The sequence below is a fragment of the Mastomys coucha genome, unplaced genomic scaffold (genome assembly GCF_008632895.1).
Source record: "Mastomys coucha isolate ucsf_1 unplaced genomic scaffold, UCSF_Mcou_1 pScaffold7, whole genome shotgun sequence".
Lineage (NCBI taxonomy): Eukaryota > Metazoa > Chordata > Mammalia > Rodentia > Muridae > Mastomys > Mastomys coucha.
Window position 1 is genome coordinate 13,596,989 of NW_022196913.1, and position 21,816 is coordinate 13,618,804.

The 21,816-nt window shown below is 42.5% G+C and overlaps 1 protein-coding gene across 2 annotated transcripts in view; it reads left to right on the plus strand.

The window, feature by feature from the left end:
• Adarb2 (adenosine deaminase RNA specific B2 (inactive)) overlaps positions 1-21,816 on the plus strand; it is a 532,727-nt gene that overhangs the window by 476,342 nt on the left and 34,569 nt on the right. For both annotated transcript variants that reach the window (XM_031358852.1, XM_031358853.1), the window contains one exon: positions 11,560-11,728. In XM_031358852.1, the coding sequence (XP_031214712.1) occupies positions 11,560-11,728 (169 nt within the window). The remainder of the gene's footprint in view (positions 1-11,559; positions 11,729-21,816) is intronic.

The window sequence follows — 21,816 nt, forward strand, 5'->3', positions numbered from 1 at the left end:
AAGGTGCAGCCTCAGTTGCAATTGATGGCCCAGGACTGAAGGTGTCATGCAAAGGAGTTGAGGCTTGGAACCATGAAGAGAGTCTGAGAGGCTATTGGTGAAGCCTAGTTACAGTGGAAGACAGCAGTGTTTTGGAAATGTCAGTACCATGCAATGACCACCAATGACTGCAGCAGCAGTGGAGTACAGGCATCTGGAGCCTAGAAGACAAGATGTGTGCTACAAAGGGCAGAGATGGAGAAGTGACCAGAGCCCTTAGAGGAGCCCAGAAGGTCGTGAGTTGGATCCCAGACATCGGTTTTGCCTTTGATTGTGATGTACTCTGATATTTTCCCCTCTTGAAGGAAGAAAGTATTTTAGTGGCACCCACAGTTAAGAGACCTTGAATTTTAAAAGATATTGGACATTTTAAATTGATTGAACTTTTAAAATGTAAAGACTGTGGGACTTTAGATCTTGGGGATGAATAAGAAAGTAAGTTGTGAGGCTTAATAGTGACGTGTTTGTGTCAAGTTGACAATGGGTCGGTTGTACTGGCCGGTTTTGTGTGTCAACTTGACACAGGCTAGAGTTATCACAGAGAAGGGAGCTTCAGTTGGGGAAATGCCTCCATGAGACCCAGCTGTGGGGCATTTTCTCAATTAGTGATCAAAGGGGTAGGACCCCTTGTGGGTGGTGCCATCCCTGGGCTGGAAGTCTTGAGTTCTATAAGAGAGCAGGCTGAGCAAGCCAGGTAAAGCCAGTAAGGAACATCCCTCCATGGCCTCTACATCAGCTCCTGCTTCCTGACCTGCTTGAGTTCCAGTCCTGACTTCTTCTGGTGATAAACAGATATATGGAAGTAAGCTAAATAAACCCTTTCCTCCCCAACTTGCTTTTTGTTCATGATGTTTATGCAGGAATAGAAACCCTGACTAAGACACCCTCCCACGGGCAGTTCCTGTAGTTTCTCTGATAGTGTGTTTCCTTTCCTGAGTCTTGCTTCAGTTTGGTTCTCCCATTGCTTTCTAAATCGACAATTTAAAAAAAATTTTTTTGAACAAGTGTTCAGTCTAAGGGTTTAGACAAATTGGCTAAACACTCGTGTAGTTAAAGTCTCACTACTTCCTCCCAGTGGTCTCATTGTTTTGGTGAACATCCTCTACACATGCCTGGAATACAGCAGGCATTTGGTAAATGTTCATTTTTTTCTAACTTTGATAATTAGATCATGAATGTATCCTCACCTACAAGAAACAAAAGAGGGTTAGAACCAAGCCTGGGTAAGCACGGTGTGTGTTTGTGTTTCCACTAGAGACTTCCTCTGAGCACAGGAGATATTTGATGCTTTGATAACTCTATTAGGACCAGATCCCTTTAATATACATGTTTCTTTTATTTTTGCATGAAGTGTTTTATGTTTTATTTAGCTTGCACGAACCCCCAGATAACATTAACTGTGGTTATTTAGAAACACACATGCACATATTTAGTTTCACTTAATGTAGGTTAGAAGAGTTTTCTAGGCCTGCATGTTGGTGGTTTGTGTGTTGCTGTGAAACAACACAGCTGACAAAGGTGAAAACAGCTGACAAAGGTGGCTTAAATGAGGAAGGGTTTGTTTGGGGTCACATTCAGAAGTGTCAGACCCACGGGACAAGGAAGGCAAGGAGGCTGTTCACATCATGATTATCAGGAAGCAGAAGGCAGAGATAAAACAAGAAGGCCATGTAACCCTAAGGACACATCTCTAGTGACTTCCTTTTTCCAAAGGCTCCATCTCCAATTTTCCACCACTCCCAACAATTCTATTGTGTTTCAAATCCATTAAGAATTACTCCAGGGCTGGAGAGGTGGCTCAGGGGTTAAGAGCACTGACTACTCTTCCAGAGGACTCAGGTTCCCAATACCCACATGGCAGCTCACAATTGTCTATAACTCCAGTTCCAGGGAATCTGATGCCTTCACACAGACAGACATGCAGGCCATACAGCAATGAACATGAAATAGAAATAAATTTAAAGAAAAAAACAGGAATTACTCCAGTTGTCAGGTCATAGCCCTAGTGAGCTCATCACTTCTACAGATGTTCTCATAGGTACACCCAGAGTGTGTTCTGCTAACCTAGATGTTCCTTAATCTAATCATGTTGACTATCAAATTTTCTATGGGTAGGGATGGGGTGGAGACCTCGGAGGAGTTAGGAGAAGGGAATTGAATATGATCATCATACATTGCACAAAGGCCATCCAGAGACCATCCCACCTAGGGATGCATCCCATCTGCAGACACCAATCCCTCACACTATTGCTGATGCCAAGAAATGCTTTCTGACAGGAGTCTGGTATGGTTGTTCCCAGAGAGGTTCTACCATCACCTGACCATTACAGATGCAGATACCCACAAAAAACCACTGGAATGAGCCCAGAGACCCCAATGGAAGAGCTAGGGGAAAGACTGAAGGAGCTAAAGGGGATTGCAACCCCATAGGAAGAACAATATCAACTAACTGAAGCACCCAGAGCTCCCAGAGACTAAACCACCAACTGAAGAACCACCATGGAGGGATCCATGGCTCCAGATACCTATGTAGCAGAGGATTGCCTTATCTGGCATCAATGGGAGGGGAGGTCCTGGTACTGTGGAGGCTTGATGTCCCAGTGTAAAAGAATGCTAGAGCAGTGAGGCGGGAGTGGGTGAGTGGGTGGAGGAGCATCCTCATAGAGTCAAAGGGGAGGAAGAAGAGGGGAAATGGGATAGGGGGCTTATGGAGGGGTAACCAGGAAGGGGGATATCATTTAAAATGTAAATGAATAAAATGATTGATTTAAAAAAATGAGAAAGAATTAACCATCACATCATGCTTCTAAATAGAATGTGGCCAGTCATGGTGATGCGCATTCCTAGGGTACACTGAAGCAGAAGCACAAGGATGAGCTTGAAGCTAGTCTGGGCTACACGGGGCTAGGGAAATGACTTAGTGGGTAATGTACTTGTGCTGCAAGCATGAGGATCTCAGTTTGAATTCCTGGAATCATGCCGGGTGTATCTGTAAGCCCAGTGTTCCTAATAGTGAGGCACACACACACACACATGAGCTCATATACAAAACCATGGAAAGAGAGAGGTAAATAGAGAGAGAGACAGAGACAGATAAAGGGAGGCAGACAGAGACAGACAGAATCAAAGAGACAGAGAGAGAGAGAGAGAAAGAAACAGAGACAAATAGAGAGGCAGAGACAGAGATTAAAAGGAAGGAGGGAAGGAAAGAAGGAAGAAAGGAAGAAGAAAAGGAGGAAGGAAGAAGGGGAGGATGGGAGGGAAGATGACTCATTTTCTTAATAATATCCATCAAACTGCATGATACTAACTTGCCCTAGAAATTTGTGAAATTTGGCCCATTTCCCAACAGCTCTTTGAAATGTTTGGAGTTAGCTCTAATTTATTCAGCTTCCTCCTTGGCCCATGTAGCCCCAGCAGGAGCTAGGAGAGGGCTAAGTGAGGACCACAAAAATGTCAACCCTGCCTGAGGCCTCGGTCCCCTGTGGGGACCATTCTGGCTCATTGGGTTTCCCATGTCTCTGTACATCAGGCACCAAGTGTTGCTTCTCAGCCCTCAGTTCTAACTTGCAATGTCAGTGGTTTAGAAAAGCAAACACATCCACTCCCAGAGGCCCCCTGAGGTTCACTTCCACACACAGATGTCTTTTGTTTCATGGTGCTTTTAAGAAGTGGCAGGTGCTGGTAGGAGGAGAAAAATGAAGCCTCTCCCTCATGGTGTTGCTACAGATGTGGCAAGCAAAGGGAGATGCCAGTGCCTGCATGCCTCTGATTTAAGCTCATGTCTCCCAACCCACCCGGGAGTGCAGAGAAGGCGGGCACTTGCAGCCTTGCAAAGTGGACTCATCAGCTAAAAGCCATGCATCATTTTCCCCTCATCACTCCACAAGGACAAGAAAAGCCAAACTACCTGCTGTCCTCTGCTAGAAAGGAGCCTTCAGAGAGATTGCTCAGCATCCCTCAGGCCTCCTGAGGAAGGCATACACTCTCGGGAGCAGCTTCCTCAATTTCTACCTTACAGAGATTGCTACCACTCCTTGCTGTCCATTTGTACACTGAATATTTTTATTATTATTATTATTGTTCCCCTTTTAAAAGGGGCTGGACTGATGGATAGCGAAATTCAAGTGGTCGTGTCTTGGCTTTTAGGGGCTCCTTTCATGGCCAGCAAAGGATCAAAGATAATGTTGACAATCCCCCTGTAGGAAGACTTGCAGAGGGACGCTGGGAAGAATCTAGTCAGCTTTAGTTCCATAGGGCCACAGCCGGCACCATCTACTCTCTGCAAGTTAATCTGAAGAAACTCCAACCTCATTTCGCCAGCAGCTCAGTGTCCATGTTCCTAAACAAAACACTGGAAGCCATCTTCCCTGACCCTAACTGTCAGTGTGGTATTATTTTGCACAGAAGCCAAAAAGCACAAACACACTCAGTGAGATCTTCATCTGAGATCTAAGAGGCACCACAGAGCAAAGGAACCTCTAAGACAGAGCTGTCTTCTGAGGTTCTGTCACTACCCAGCACAGTGCACTGAGGGCGCTGTTCTCCGTTCAGTTTTAGTCCCACTCTGTCATTAGTATCAATAGAGCTATTGCACAGCTGTTCCTCATGGAGCCTGGAGTGTGCTGACCTTTGTGAACTCCCAACTGTGGCAGGACCATTCATTCTCTCTCTCATGCATATATACACATGTACAAACACCCAAGCTCATGTGCATGCATATAACACATAACAAACACATACATCCATAAGACCATGTAGACTTATACTGAGATTTATCAGAGTCTACACCTACAGCATGACTATATCTAAGAGACTTAACTACTTAGCAGAGATTGTTCTCCTTCCTTTTAATTAGTGTAGGAGCACAGAGCAGAGCATCCTAAGGGAAAATTAGAGTTTTAGGTTTTTCAGGGTGTGTTGTGTCTGCCTGCGTGCCTGCCTGTCTATCTGTCTGTCTGTTTGTTTATTGTTTATTGTGGTTTTATTTGGCTTGGATTACTCTCTTTCCTTGAGACAGAATCTCAGAAATCTCACGCTAACCTCTAATTTGCTATGTAGTCAAAATTGACCTCAGACTCTCGATCTTCCATTTATTTCTCCTGATCTTCTGGGATTATATGTATGTACAACCACACCCAGTTTATGTGGTGCTGAGGATCTAGCTTAAAGCATCATTTATGCAAGGCAAGAACTCTACAAACAGAGCTATATCCCTAACATTTTCCAGAGTTTTGAGCAATTATTTTTAATATATTTTAACTTAAAATGTAATACTACACTTCCTTCTTCCCTTTTCTCACTCCAGGCCCTCTTTAGGTTTCTCCCTTCTAACCCCTCTCATGTCCACGCCCATATTCTCAAATTGATAGCCTCTTTTTCTTTGATTATTATAGAGCTAGTTAGATGGATGGATGGATGGATAGATGGATGGATGGATGGATGGATGGATGGATAGATAGATGGATAGATAAACAGGAAGATAGACAATGAATGAATGATAGATGATAGATGATAGATCATACATACATACATACATACATAGGCAGACAAATACGTAAACAAAATCTGATTAGTCCATTTTTGCACAAATATATAAATAAAGCCTACTGCATTCATTTTTTGTTGTTTATGTGTATATGGTTTGGCCACTTTGTATTGGATAACCAATTAGAACACTGATTTCTAGGAGAGGCTAATTCTTTTTTCAGCAGTCATTAGTTGCCTGTAGCTCTTTATCTAGGGATGGGACCCCATGATATCTGCCCCCTTCCACAGTAGCAAGTCTATTGAGGTTGTCATTTTTCAGGTCTTGCTTATGCAGCCATTTCTAGGAAAGACAGTCTCACAGCAGACTTCTCGTATTGTGGCTCTTACCATCTTTCTGCCCTCCTCTACCACTATGTCCTATGAGCCATAGGTGTAGGAGCTGTGCTGGCTGCAGATGTATTTTCTGAGTCTAGAATATACACAGCCCATTCTCTGCACTGTGTCTGGTTGTGGTTTTCTCAGATGATCTCCAATTGCTAAAGAGAGAAGCTTCTTTGGTGGAGTGATAGCCACACCTGTCTCTGGGTATAGAGATAAGATTCAGGAGACAGTTGTCTAGCAAAGTGACAGTGGTAGATTCTCTTCTAAGATCCATGACTCTTTACTATCCCCAGATAGTTGGCTAGGTTTCTAGTATGAGGCATGATTTCCCTCCTGTTGAGTGGTCCTTTAATCCACATAGCTGTTGATTACCACTAACACTGAATACCACCATTTCACCATATATATATATCGTGCCATGCCAATCATTGCTGTTCATAGGTGCACAGCAAGGTAGGGCTATTAGTTGCCTCCCTCCATTGACAGCTTGTAAGTACTTCCCAGTGCTGTAAAGGCAATAAAATAGAGGCTTTCAGGTTGGGTGTATCTCAAATCACCCAAGCCCTGAGTCTTATATTTCTAGTATCTTCAACAACAGGTGCTTATCTTCAACCAAGATGAAACCAAGGGCACCAGCAATGGCCTGCATTGCCTCAGGGGTCACTATCACATAACTATTAGGCCCATAAGAGATCATAGCCTCGCTTAGCATTTCTAGGAGGACATGTCCAACTCCTCAACAGTCCACAGTAGCTTCCTTCTACCAGAGATCTTTCTAGCTCACATCTCAGGAAGTTGCATGAGTCCTTCAAGCACTATGTATCCATCTCTAGGTGACCACCCAACTCCCTGAGGCCACATGCAGGGTTCTCAAGACCCGGGGACAAGACAAGAACCCTGGTATTACCAACAAGTCCTGGTTTCTTGGGATATCTAGAAATTGTCTGTTTCCTTGTTTTACTTTTTGCCAGCGTCTGTATAAATCAACAGTGTTTAATTACAGAATCAATGACAATTAGCTTATGACATTTAGGAATTTTGTCTTCAAGATTGGAAATGTACTAAGTTCAGTTGTTTCTGATCATGGTTTATCTACAGAGTCACGTGAGAAGTTTTTCTAATTTTGATTTCTGTCAGACTTTTCCTTTGGCCAAGATACTGTTGCTGCAGAAGTGGATCAAACCATCAGTCATGTTTGGGGTCAGTGGTTTAAAACTGCCTTAAATCACACCTTGACTGGTCTAGTCATTTGTTTCTTGCTTAGTAGGAAGGCCTTCAAGGAGAAGAGAGTTTGACTGAGTATCTGCCAAGACCACACAGTATTCTGGCCAGGACACGTGACTCTCAGCATGCTTTGTTACATGCAGCAGGAGAGAAAATTAGCTTCAGCAACAGGCTCTGAAGAGGATAGTTCCTCTCAGAAGATTCGAAACTGCTCAACCCTGTGGCTTCCTTTGGTCCTAGGCAGGCCGAGGTCCATCAAGATGGAGACAAATGTCAGAAAGTCACTTCTTCTAGATATTAAACTTCTGTCAGATGGAGAGCTGGCAAAGATTTTCTCCAATTAGATGGCTAGGTTCTTCATTCACTTAACTGTTGTCTTTGTTGTAAAGATGATGTATTAATTTCATGAGGTCCAATGTGTTGACTGTTGGTCTTGTTTCCTGAGCAACCTTTCCCTTGGCAAATCCTTGCCTATATCTGTATCTTAAAGTGTTTTACCTACTCTTTTTTCTCTGACAGACAGTTTCAGAGTTTCAGGTCTTATATAACAATCTTTGACCCATCTGGGTTGATGTTTATGCACAGTGGGAGAATCATAGTGAGAGAAATTCTCATTCTCCTAAGTATCCTCTCTCATTTATGGTTCCTGAAGCTAACATGGCCACATTAAATCATACGTGTATTTATTAAGTGAACATATACGTGAAATTATCTATGAGAATAAAAGGGGCCAATGAGAGTGAGATAGCACAGGAAAGGAGAGTACAGGTGAGAAAATGGGCTGAAGGAATATCATCAACACATAATACATACCTGTAAGAAACTCTTAAAAATAATAATGATAGGTTGTAGAAAAGATTCGAAATATAAGCAAAGAATATCAGGACCTACGTACATCACCATGGCTGAACAACTTCTGCCTTCCTCTCAAATCACTAGTGGCCTCTTTACAAATCCCTCTTTCATTAACTAACCTGGCAAATCCAGTTCTTCCCATTATTTCCCAATGATTTAGCATATTAAGCTTTGTAATAACTCTTCCACAAGCTGCTGGAAGGGTTATATAAATATGTATCTACAGTGTTGTGCTGGGTGCCTAATGCCTTCATGGTAAGTTAGTCACGTTCATTGTATGAAAGGGCAGGGTCCAAAACTCAGCCAAAATCCTGTAGAAAGTCAGAGAAGATAAAATACCATTCCTTAAATTCCTGTCTTCGGCTGCCCTACTGAGTCCTGAGAAACATGAGAAATATGATACATAGGATCGCGTTCATGCATTGTACAGTAATATATTTCATAATGCCATAATGCAAATAAAACAAAGATTGCCTACATAAACACATGGTAACTATTAGAGGTTTTATTATAGAAAATGATGGGCTATCTCACAAAAACACTTTCTAAGATATGTTAATTGAAGACAACTTGAATTTTCTAACTAGTATTTTAAAATACTTTCTTCTTTTCTTGTACATTTGTGGGGAGTTGGGAATTTTTGTTTGTTAAATTGTCTTGTTTCTAATGTTTAACTCTGTTATCTAGAGAGAGAGAGAGAGAGAGAGAGAGAGAGAGAGAGAGACACAACTATACCATTGGGGCAGTCATTGTACTTAATTAGTTGTTTCACTACCCCTTTGGAGCCTCTCCTAAAAATTAAATATTCACCCAAAGAGTTTCTAAAACACACTACTACTCTAATTTCCTTACTATCAATCCAAAATAATAAGGATTTTTAAGTTAATAAACATAACAAATGACGCAGCTCATGGAGTATTCTCGTGGTCTTGGGAGTACCTATGGATACATGACAGACAGGATTTTAAAGCTTCACATCTTCCTTGTCTCAAGGACATTCAATCCACTGCAGATTCTTTAAGGTCAATCCCCTGCAGTTGCTGGTTATATTGGCATTTCATTAGACTTGAAGTGGCATCTTCAATTCCCTCCTGCCTCTTGTAATTAGCCAAGAAAGAGCCAGAGCCAGAGGAAATGGTTTATAGGAGTTCACTGGCTCTTCACCTCACCCTGGGACTAAGCAGACTTATCAGGGATCACACTAGAAGAGCCAAAAGTGAGCATGCTCAGGAGCATCGCCCACACCTGGCTCTTGAGATGAAATTAATCTAACCTCAAAACTTTCACTTGGATCATAGGAAATATTGTAACTCAATCCAGGCATTTTTATTCCTTGACATTAACAGATGGTGAAGATTTAGAAAGCTTTTAAAAAATAATAGGCAACTTTCAAGGCCTTGAAAATGATACATAGTTGCCATCTTTGGAGAGTATAAGGACAGCATAATTGACAGAATGGAGGGACAGAAAGTACCACATTTCCTGACAATAGAGGACCAAAGTCTCTCTGACCTTTAGACAACCTTGTTGAAGTCCCAACACTGTCTGCCACAGAAAGTCACTACTGGAAAGGACCCCATCTAAATTGTGCAAAAGCTCAGGATTAAAAACAAGTTAACTCAAGTATTTTTGAGACATATGTGGAATGGAACATACATAGATATATATAGTGATAATATATATCTTCCATTACTGCACAAAATTGTGCATTTGGTAAGGTTGTTTTACACATATGCATCATTGTAATGTCTTCATATCCACTTTCATCCTTCCTTTCAATTCTACTGGGCTCCATCTTCCCTCTGAATGATTCCCCTCTACTTTATATCATATGAGAGAAAACACCTGGTATTTGTCTTTCTCCCCAGACCCCTTGTTTTCCATCCCTTCAATCCTCTTCCTACCCCTGTATAATCCCCCTTCCTACTTCTATAATGCACATAAAACTTTTTAGATCTTGATTCTGCACATATTAGGAAATATATAATATTGGCTGTGAACCTGCCTTGTTTTGCTTAACATGATTGTCTAGTTTCACCTCCTGTGGCGGTGGGGAACAAAATACTCTGACAAAAGCAACTTTAAAAGGGAAAAAAGGTTTGTCACTCGCCTTCACTGCAGGAAATCTGGGGAGGAGCTTGAAGCAGGTAGCCACACCCACAGTTGAGAACAGAGAGATAATGAATGTATGTGTGCTTTTAATTGATGCCAGATCCAGTTGATATTGTCACAATGCTGAATTCCAGTCCCATCTGCTTTCCCGAAAAGTGAAAACTGTGTTCTTCCTCACAGCTGCATAAACTTCTACTGTGTGTTCATACAACATTTTCTTTATTCATCACTCTGCTCATGGTGTCTAGGCTACACCAGCCTTTTCACACCTGCTAGCTTCCCTAAGCCTTACAGCCTAGTGGCTAAGCGCCTAGTTAATACCCCTAGTTGAAGAGGAAGTGACCATGTCACAGTGATTTTAAGTTCCTTTCCCTCAGTTACATAACTCGGAAGTAGTGACACCAGAATTAAAATCTTGACCAGTTTGAGACGCAAACCCACCCAACAATTGTTTCTAATGACCTGGAAACTAGATTTGGCTTTACAGTTAGTTGTTAATGGCTGTGGGAAATGCCTCCTTGACCATAAACAAGTATCCTTGTATGTGATTGCAGTTGATTTGTAAATGCTTCCTTAGAATCTATGTATATATATTAGCCTATGACTTTCTTTCTCACAATTACCTCTCTGGGGTGTATATCTGCATATACCCTGGGATGAAAAACATTCTTTCCTTCTTGTTCTTTCTAGAAAGCTTTATGTAAAACTGGTATTGTTGTATCCTTAAATATTTGATAACATTTATTTTAAAGAAACCAGAAAAACTGAAAAGAACAGTACAGTAGCCTTGGGTATTTTGAGGGATTGTTCGGGACTCCCCACAGATGCTACGGATGCTCCGATGCTTTACAAAATTGCTGTGGTGTTTACACATGCCCTATGTACATCCTCCAGTAAGCTCTAAATCACTGCTAGGTTACTTATAATACCCAATACAATGCAGATGTGGTTTTTAAAATGGCCATTTTACTATATTGCTTATGGGAGAATAACAAGAAAAAGACCAAATGCAAGTTCTGAACCAAATGTTTTTGAACCTAAACTGGTTGAGTCCACAGCTACAGAACCTGTAGTTATAGTGATCTGTGTTTCCCAACTTATAAAAATTACACTTTTATGTCCACAAATTGAGTGTCAGTTTTGTTTTGGACAAATCACCCAATGTTGACTTTGTGCATCAAAAGAGGGTAAACAGAGGCCGTGTGACCCCAGAGAGTCTCTCAGACATTTGCTCTCCGCCAATCCCAGAGATGTCTAGCCAACCCCAGTCTCAAATCTGCAGTTCATATCTTAACCATGTTGCTTTAAAATGAATAAATTTCACTCTGCATTCACTTCTAAAACCTGCCTTCTGAGCCCAGCCTTTGTCTGTTACACTTCCTTCCTCTGCCTCCACAATCCCTTGTGTCTCTGGACCAGTGTGCCTGCCATCTTTCATTGTCACTTCTTCTTTCCTAGTGAACAGCAGCAAACACATCGTCAGGAAGTTCCGAGGGCACCTGCGCACCAAAATTGAGTCTGGGGAAGGAACAGTCCCTGTGCGGGGTCCCAGTGCAGTCCAGACGTGGGATGGCATCCTGCTGGGGGAGCAGCTAGTCACCATGTCCTGCACAGACAAGATTGCCAGGTAAGACCCAGTTAGCTGTTCTGTTTCAAAGGTCAGCTATAGACACCAATGGGGACAGCCAAACAACAGGTCCAAACCAGATCTTAGTACTGAGCAGGGCCAGAGAAATACAGTACTTGTCATTTGGGACACAGGTGCCTAAGGCCTTGGTGTACATGTTCCCTTGTATGTGCATATTGTGTAAGTTCACACATAGATCAGCATGCAGAGACCAGAAGTCAAGGCTCAGTGCCTTTCCCAGTCTTTCACCACCTTATCTTTTGAGATGGAGTCTGTCCCTGAACCTGGACCTCACCAGTGGGCTAGATTGGCTGACCAGAAAGTGCCAGGAGTTTTCTTCTCTGACCCCCACCCCAGCACTGGGATTATAAGCACTCACCATCACACTGATCTTTTTATGTGGCTTCTGGGATGTAAAACTCAGACCCTTGCATCTGAGCAGCAAGAACTTTACCAATTAAGTCACTGCCCCAGTCCTCGCTCGTCTATATTTCCATTCCATGTGCTTGAGGCAAAAACACCTTTAGAGCGAATGTACCAAGCAATTTCTAGTTTCCATAGCAGATCTTCAAAATTTCTGACTTAAGGATTCATTCTACTTCTATTGCAATGATTACAATACATTAGTTTTATGTGAAAAAAAAAAATCTGCCGTCTCTGAATGGTGTGATCATTGTCAGGATACAGAACTGATCAGGGAGCCACGTGAGCTTTTCTCTACCACATCTTTTACTTTACACTAAAGGTGTTTTTAAAGCCTCCGTGGGCTGTTTTCACTGAGGAGTAGCCTCAGCATCGAGGGGAACAGAAGGAGAAGGAATTTGCAGGAAGAGCATCTCAGCATCTTTAGCAGAACTCCCACTAGTTGAAAGAGGCCTGAGCTGGGTATGAGCTGCGTCACTTAGCTCTGCCTCATCCTCATACCTAACCCCTGACCCCTATCCACCTCAGTTCTGATGCCTAAAGATGCCGTGCACTGCAGGAACAGTTCCATGAACTTTGTTTGGAAAATACTCACAGGATAGACATCGAGGAAGATCGTAACAGCTTGAATTTACCTGAAAGCCACCAAGCTACCCCAACCATAGCTTAAAATGGTAATAGAGAGAATCAGAGGGATCTGGAGAGATGATTCAGAACTCTGGTTGTACAATCATGAGGACTGGTGTTCTGATTTCAGTGCCCACATTAAAAAAATAGGTTGGAGCCCTGCAAAGGCTTGTAACTCCAACTCTGAGGGATCTTAAATCTTCTGACCTCTAGCCTCAATGAAAGCACAGACAAGTGCACCCATACATACAGAGAGAGACAGAGAGGGAGGGAGGGATTCAAACCCTCTTATTCAAACATGCACAGACACATAAACAAATAAACAAACAAACTCTTTAAAATTGGGTGGATCAGAAGCTCTTTTGGAAACCATGATAAACAGCCTGAGCTGTAGTTTATAACCTAGGTCTGTGTGGAGGTAGAGAGACTGATCATCCTAGGCTAATGCAGCCGCTAAGCAAACACATACCCCAAAATTTAAACAAACCTTACAATTTTCTATATGAGGAAATTTCTTATACAAGTATTGTTTGTGGCTGGAGCTAATTCAGAAATGGGAATCTTGGTCTTAAAAGACATACATGGAGTGGGCCGGGGAGGCTGGAGGGGAAATAAAAGCCAAGGACCCAAGGAAAGTAGGAAGCATCATCTTACACACAACATCCTCAGCTTCCTGCCACCAATGACAGGATCTAGAGTAGACAAGCTATCCCACACAATCCCAAGAGATTCTCCAGTAAATCAAAGCCCCAGGAAGCACAGGTTGTGTTCCTGGTATCCAGCCAAGACTGAGGATATTTCACATGTTCAACAAAGATACATGAGTCAGCTGTGCCTATGTGAAGTTGTATACCCTGAAGAGATGGCATTCATTCTACTGAAGAGAACACAAAGCCAGTGGTGAGGAGGCTTAAATTCTACCTGCATTTCAAGGTGGGAACATCAGACATGAGACAATGTAGGGTATACAGTGTCACCTCAACCCTCAGAAGTCAACATCCCAGGTCTCAAGTGCATAGAGGATGCCTTGTAGACTGCCACTCTGTGAGGATTCTGAGACTACAGCAGGGAAAACATGAGCCTCTATCAACAGTGATTCTAAATTCTTGTGGGAAATTACCAAGTAGATATAGAAAAAAAAAAAAGTACCATTTAGGCTCTGACTTTGATTGCCCCTGGCTTGGTAGAACAAAGAGAGGGCTCAATGACCGTAAATCAAAGCAGTGATTTCTGTATCACAAGGAACAGCCTAGATAGTCTTCAAACAGCTCATCTTTGAAAAGAAAATGTATTCCTCTTTGCAATATTTTCATCTATTCTTGGAGTAATAGCGGGGACAAGCAGACTTTTTACTTTAACAAAAATTCTCTTGAAACCCTCAGACAATGCTAGCTTTCTAAGTTAATTCTATGGCTCTCCAGAAAAAAATGAAGTAAATTAATGCTACAAAAATTAAGTCTTGTCTCAGAGATCTTAAACATCGATAGACAGTAAATTAAACAAGAGCTGCAAAAACCCGCCTTATATTAGTTGCTGGAAAGTCTGTTGATGGTAATGCTCAAAAGACAGAGCTTTATCTTTTTAATAAAATCCCCTTGGACAAAAAAAAGCAGTCCATATTGCATCAGCTCCAGAGATAGTCAAATGATATCCCTGGTAGTCTAGGGATAGCTAATTATAGACTGTTTTGTCTTGGTATTTTTGGTCGATGTTTCGGTGGTGGTGGTGGTGATGATGGTTTGGGATTTTCTGTTTGGTTTGGTCCAATTTTTTTAAGTTTGTATGTGTGTGTGTGTGTGTGTGTGTGTGTGTTGTTGTTGTTGTTGTTGTTGTTGTTGTTGTTGTTGTTGAGACAGTCTCAATATAAAATACTAGCAGTCCTGAAACTCATTATGTAGATACCAAGCTGTTCTTGACTTCAAAGACTCACCTCCCTTGGCTTCCTGGGTGTTGAGATTAAAGGTCTATACCATCACAGTCAGCTTTCTCTTGGTGTTTTTTAAGCAGAGCCTCACTACTAAGCCAGAGCACAACTAAGCCAGAACTTTCTATGAAGCCCAAACTGTCATTGAACTTGCAGTGGTACTCCTATCTTGACCCCCTGGGTGCTAGGATATCTCACCACTCCTGGCTTCTAGGCCTTTTATTTTATTTTATTTTATTTTATTTTATTTTATTTTACATCCTGACTACAGTTTCCCCTCCATCTATTCCTCCTCCATTTCCCTTCAGAAAAGTGCCAGCCTCGATGGATATCAACCAGCAATGGCCCATCATATCAAGTTGCTGTAAGACTAGGCACTTCCTCTTCTATTGAAACTAGACCAGGCAACCCAGTAGAAGGAAAGTGCCACAAAGGCAGACAACAAGTCAGAGACAGCTCCTGCTCCCACTGTTAGGACCCACAAGAAACATCAAGCAAGCAACACAACTGTAACAAATGTGCAGAAGGCCTGGGTTAGTCCCTTGCATGCTCCCTGGTTGGCAGCTTAGTCTCTGTGAGCCGCTGTGAGCCCAGGTTAGTAGATTCTGTCGTTGTTCTTGTGATGTCCTTGATGCCTCTGGCTCCTATGATCCTACTTTCCCTCTTCTTCAGGATTTCCTAAGCTGTGCTTAATGTTGGCTGTAGGTCTCTGTTTCCAACAGTTGCTGGGTGAAGCCTCTCTGATGGCAGTCCTCTTTGCTAGATACCAATCATTTCTTTTCTGTTTGTTGTTGTTTTGTTTTGTTTTGTTGCTGTTGTTGTTTTGTTTTCTTTTTGCCATTCATGTTTGGTTCCATTGTGAGTCCCTGGACTATCCAGCCTCTAGTTCCTGGCCCTCTAGCCTCCAGGCAGTATCAGGCCTGGGCTCCCTCTCATGCCATGGGTCTCAAGCTGGACCAGTCATTGGTTGGCCACTCCCACAATTTCTGTACCATCTTTACCCCAGCAAATCTTGTAGGCAGGACAAATTCTAAGTCAAAGGTTTTATGGCTGGGTTAGTCTCCCAATATCAGGAAGTTTTGCCTGGTTATAGGAGGTAGCTCGTTCAGGCTTCATGTCCCCCATTGCTAGGAGTCTTAGCTGGGGTCACCCTCATTGATTCCTGGGAGTTTCCATCGCCCTGTGTTTCTAGATTGTCTTGGAGATGCCCTTGATTCCTCTCCTGGTACTCTCTCCCTACATCCTCAGGTGGAGACACCTGATCCCTCCTGTTCCCATCCTGACTCCCACCCCTGTATAGTCTCCTCGTCCCATGCACCCACGATTTCTATTCTGCTTCCCCTTCCCAGTGAGATTCACAATCCACATCCCCATTTTTTAAAGAAGGCAAATGCTGGGGAAAGCTGTAATGTCTCTGTTACAGCTGGCTATGAAGAGACCACACCCTGAATTTACCCAGAAATCAATCCCCTGGCACCATGTGGGTTCACACCATCAGTTCCCACCCACTCATCCCTTCCTTGCCTGATGTGATGGTAGGTGGAGACAGAACAGAACAGAGGAATGTGATGGATGCCAGGGCTTAGAGATGACCTCACACCCTTGCTCCATTCTCTCACACCCACATCTCGGTTTCTGTATGAGCTTCATTTCTTCTTCTGCCTCCCTTACTTTCCCTGTTCTGTCAGTCTCCTCTCTCCTCTTCCTTTGTCTTTCTTGTTGCCTCTGTCTGTTGTCCATCTATCTCTATATCTGCCTGTATCTTTCTAACTAGCCCCCACTTTCTGTGTCTCTAATCATCTTCCCCTCTCTCTTTCTCTTTCTCTCTCTCATCTTTCTCTCCTGTTTCTTCCTCTGTCTTTCTATTTTTCACTTTCTGTGTCCCTCACTGTTTCTCTGCCTCTCCCTTTTTCTTAGTACCTTTCTGTCTCTCTCCCTTTCTCTTCCCTTCACCCTTCCAATCTTTTCTCCCTCACTTTCATCCCTCCATTTCTACTGCTACACACACACACACACACACACACACACACACACACACACACACTTCTCAATCGGTGAGTTTCTGAAGCTCACACTAAGCTTCATCCCTTCTCATCATCCAGCATGCCATTCTTCCCTACCCTGCAGGGAATGCTGGGAAAGTTGCAGCCTTATGCTCCTCATATCCCATCCTGTCTCCTAACTTGAAATGGTAGGGGTGCAGTGCCTAATGCTGTTGCTTGTGTTGGAGCCTGACCTTCATGTGATTGATGGCTGATGCCACTTGATTTGCATGGTGTCTGTCACAGTGAGTTGCACACGATGGCTCTTTATAAGTGGTGCTTTCTCGGTAACGATGATGAGGACAGGGCAGTGATGACCATAACAGTGACAGAAATAATACATCCACTCTGAATAGTTCTGTCTGGATCGGCTAAAGCAACTGGTATAGAAACACTTCCTTTGGCATGGGAGTCCCGTACCCCCTCCACAGCCAGACCCTGAGCAGAAGATGTGGATATGAGTGCTCATACAGGAGCTATTTCAGAACAGAGGCACGTTTGCCACTTTTGAGCAGGAGCATATGTTATGCTGATGGTTCAAGACCATAAGCATCTGTGGCGTACATTATTTGTACAAAGGCTTCACAAAGAGGCAGCCTGCTAATGTATGTGTTCATCTGTTTTCTAGCCTGTAGGAAAACAAAATTTCAACCTAGGGCTTAAATAATGTTTAAAACAGAGGGCCTTCACACACAAGTACAGATGAAAGCTTCTCACTGGATGGATTAGTGACACTCAATGCCCTGGAGAGTGAGGCTGTGAGTACACAGACACACAGAAACCATGGTCTACAAAATACTCTCGAGGACACACTTGGCTGTGTATATAGTCCACAACGTAGGCTGTACCACACTCAGTAGCACACCATGTTGGAACCAGCCAGACCCTCAGGAGATCACTATTAAATTTTCAAGCAGTTTTAAGAATCATATCTTAAATACAGTCATTAAAAAACAAAAAAAAAATACAAACTTCAGCTAAATTATGCTAAAAGCAATAAACACTCCAAATTTGCCACTTCAAAATTATCTGGCCAACATGTGTGCTTTTGGAATTATTTACACCTGCTATGTCCACACAGAGGAACGTGATAACATTTTCACAAAGTCATAAACTGCGGCTCAAGCCAGTGGGTGCCTCCTGCTGGGTCTGTGCACAGTGACCTCAGGCTGGCAGCTCAGCATTGGTCAAGGCAGAGTACTTACACCATGAGAACTGGCATACATTTCAGGAATAAGTTCTGTGCTGTTTCTGAGGGGAGGAAACTAACTACTACAAGTATACCAAGACCAACAAGTGTAGACAGATGGCTTTGCATCTATTGTCTGTTTTTGCATCTATTGTCTGTTTTAGGAATCTTCATTTTCTTAGAATTTATCCTTCCCTCCAAACTCTAAGCTCCAATGAACAGGGACCCCCTGACCCTTTCTCACATCCTCGTGTGTGTGTGTGTGTGTGTGTGTGTGTGTGTGTGTGTGTGTGTGTGTCTGTCTGTCTGTCTGTCTGTCTGTCTGTGTCTCTGTGTGCCTGTCTGTGTGTGTGTGTGTGTGTGTGTCTGTGTATGTGTGTGGGTGTGGGTGTATGTGTGTGTGAGTGTGTGTGGGTGGGTGGATGTGGGTGTAGGTGTGCATGTGAGTGTATATACATGTGTTTACAAGGACACATGCAGATCTTCGCTGACATCTCCACTGTTGTGTTAAAATAAGGTCTCTCACTGAGCCTGGAACTCCTTCACTCAGCTAAACTGACTAGCCAGGAATCCTCCTGTCTCAGCCATATCCCAATGCTGGTGTTACAGGCACATGCTACCACACCTATTTCTTTATTGTTGTTTTATGTAAGTTCAGGTCATTGTGTCTGAGCTGTAAGCACTTTACCCAGTGAACCATCCCCCCCATGTCTTTATCCACACAATACATTCAGTGTCACCATCACCACTTGTATGTACAAGTTACCCAGTTGATGAAAGAAGCAGCAGAGACAGTCAGGAGGGACAGTGGGAAACATCAATCAATGAGAAACTGAAGCATTGCTCAAGACCACACAGCTTCAGATCCCCTTTTAGCAAGTCCTCAGAGTGCCTTGCGAAGTTGAAAGGGGTTTGCAGTGGGTGGAAACACTAGCCATGTGGCTGGCAGACACTAACCTTGTGTTTTTCCTTGTTGCTGATGTATCGTGACTTTTCTGAGGATCTGTAAAACTAACCACTGTCTACAAAGAAATAGCACCAATGCCCAAAAGTGATACTTTCGAACTCATCCTGTGGGGTAAAATGGATCTGTTAAGGTTGCTATGGAGTGCAGGCAGCTACAGACAGCTAAATCCCCGCTCCAAGTCAGGGAACCCTCACCTACCAAATTCCTATTATATGTAGGCCTAAATCTACTGCAGAATTGACACGAGCAGTAGAAATAACTATACACTCAAGCAACATAAGGCACACACAAAACCAGACTCTGGGAAAGATGTTTATATGTTCGCCATCCTTGCCCTGATGGGTGACTCTGCTGCTTTCAGGAAATACTGTCTAACCATGGGGAAAGTGGTGTACCCAGTTTGCTGCATGATGTGGTCAACACCCAGAGGGTCAGTCTTGCTACATGACTACATTACCTTCAGGAACCAACTCATTAGTGATATGAATACTGTTGAGACTCATAGAAGATATTTGAAACACCATTGGGAGATTCAAGAGGAAGAGAAGAGCCCAGGTTCTAACTCACCGATTGTATCATAGTGACTCTCGTAGTATCTAGTGGTGTGCATGGGGGTCAATGGTTAGTGAATCTTTGCTAGCTAAATAATGACTGAAATCTCTTCCTTCTACAGGAAATTATAAAACTTTAATATGTACAACACAATTCAGAATGGTGTAGAAAGTAGTGTTTTGTTGCATGTATGGTGTGTGTGTGAGTGTGTGCCTGTGTGTGCCTCTGTGTGTGTGTGTGTGTGTGTGTGTGTGTGTGTGTGTGTGTGTGTGTGTGTGTTCATGAGCACATTCGGGGGCAGTGTGCACATGTGGGTGTGTGAATGTGAAGAGCAGAGGCAAAGTTCCAATTCTTCTGCCCATCTCTGCCTTATTTTTCAAGAGTCGGTGTCTCACTGAACCTACAGCCCACCAGTTCAACTCACATAGGGAGTGAGTGAGCCCAAGGGTCTGCCTGCCTCTACTTCCATGGCACTAGGCCACAGACATGTGCCCTGTTAACAGGTTTTTACCTGAATGCCAGGAAACTGAACTCAGCTCCTTGGGCTTGTATCAAAAGCATTTTTACCAACTGAGCCATCTCCTCGGCACCTGGAAACTAATATTTTTTAAAGATTGTAATCTTCCCATCAAAGCTAAGAAGTTATGTGTGCTGTCCATAGGTTTTAGGGAGGTATTTAATATCAAATGAGCCTTCTGACTTTTCTTTTCAAAGAAGTAAGTCTCATCTGCCATGATGCTTGGAGCCAAGTCCTGCAATATTTAGTAACATGGAAATGCTTCTCTTAGTAAATGCAGTTCTGTTTGAGCACTATAAAAAATGAGTCCAAACGACTTTTTCTCACCCCTTATTTCACATGTTAAGATGAAAACAAATCGATAAAATGGTGTTTTTAATTAAGGTGGAGGAAGCACATCCACTAGACCAATCTGTGGTTCTCTTTGCAAATTCCCTGAGATACTGAAACAAAATGAACCGGAGCCTGATGTATCCAAGGATCCAAACAATTAGCACAGCTGTATCATTTCCCACATGCAGATCAAAATATTACATGGGCTCCTCTGTTCGTGATCAATGGGACCTACATGATGGTATTGCTAAGGAAAAACAGCCATTCTTTGGGGTACAAAATTTTATGAGTAAAAATTGATTTCATTTTACAGTGCCAGTGATAAGATCAGTTTTACAGGAAAACAAGAAAATGATTCCGAAAGCTTGGAGTTTCTGCAGTGTGTTATTGTGAGCTGTAAAATAGCACTGCACAGAAAACCTTTGCCTTTAGTTACCAGCTAAGGTTTGAAAGTATTCTTCCTTCTTTCTAGAAATTGGGGCTCTCACTAGAACTCTATCCTTCCTAGCACCCTGTCCTTCCTTCCATCTGTACAAGAATAGCTGGTGCCAAAGGTAGACAGTAGTAGCTCTCATAGTGGGCTACACACTGGTGGTTCTAACTCCTTATCAAGAGATGAGACCCTCACTAGAACATCAACCAATCCCCTTGATGACCCATATCATGATTATTTTTTTGAGACCTTAATGTTCCTCTAAGAAGTATCCAATGAATAGGTTTCTGTTTATAACAGTATATTACCACTATACTTTTCTTCACATGCACCATCTGCACACACACACACACAGGCACATAGAAACATACACATAGATACATACACATAAAAAAAAATAAGAAATAAAAGTAAAAGAAAATTAAGCTAAAACCCTGGAGCTAAACAACATCTTAAATAGAAAGGCTAATTTACAAGCCCTGTGTATGAAGAACTACCTCCCTTATGAGTGAAGAATTTCACAGAAAACTGAATTAAATCTATGGCCTAATTGTCCCCGTAATAGAAGCACTTGGAAGTCTGGGCCAAGATGATCTCAAGATCAAGGCCATTCTGAGCTATATAGGGAGACCCTATTCCATGGAATTAAGTGCTAGGATTATAGCTCAGTGAAAGTACTTGCATGGTAGTCAGGCTTTGGGTTCCAGCCCCAGTATTGCAATAATAATAATAATAATGATAATAATAATAATAACAACAATAATAACTTATAAAATCTTCCAGGTAAAAGAGGATGACTCAATAAAGAAAGTATCAAGGCATATACATATGCTTTGTATCCTCACTTCCATACAATAAGAGACAGGGGGATTACCACAAGTTTGAGACAATCCTAGGCTATATAATGGAGTTCAAGGCCAAAGGACTATGGAGTGAGAGTCTGTCTCATGAAAAGAGAAATACCATAAAGAAATATTAGGAAAATATAAAGATGTGTCAGCTAGTATCCCACTATTGCTGTATTCCTGTTCATCGTTTTTTTAATTCACATTTTTCCCTACAGCTAAGATCTTTTTAATGT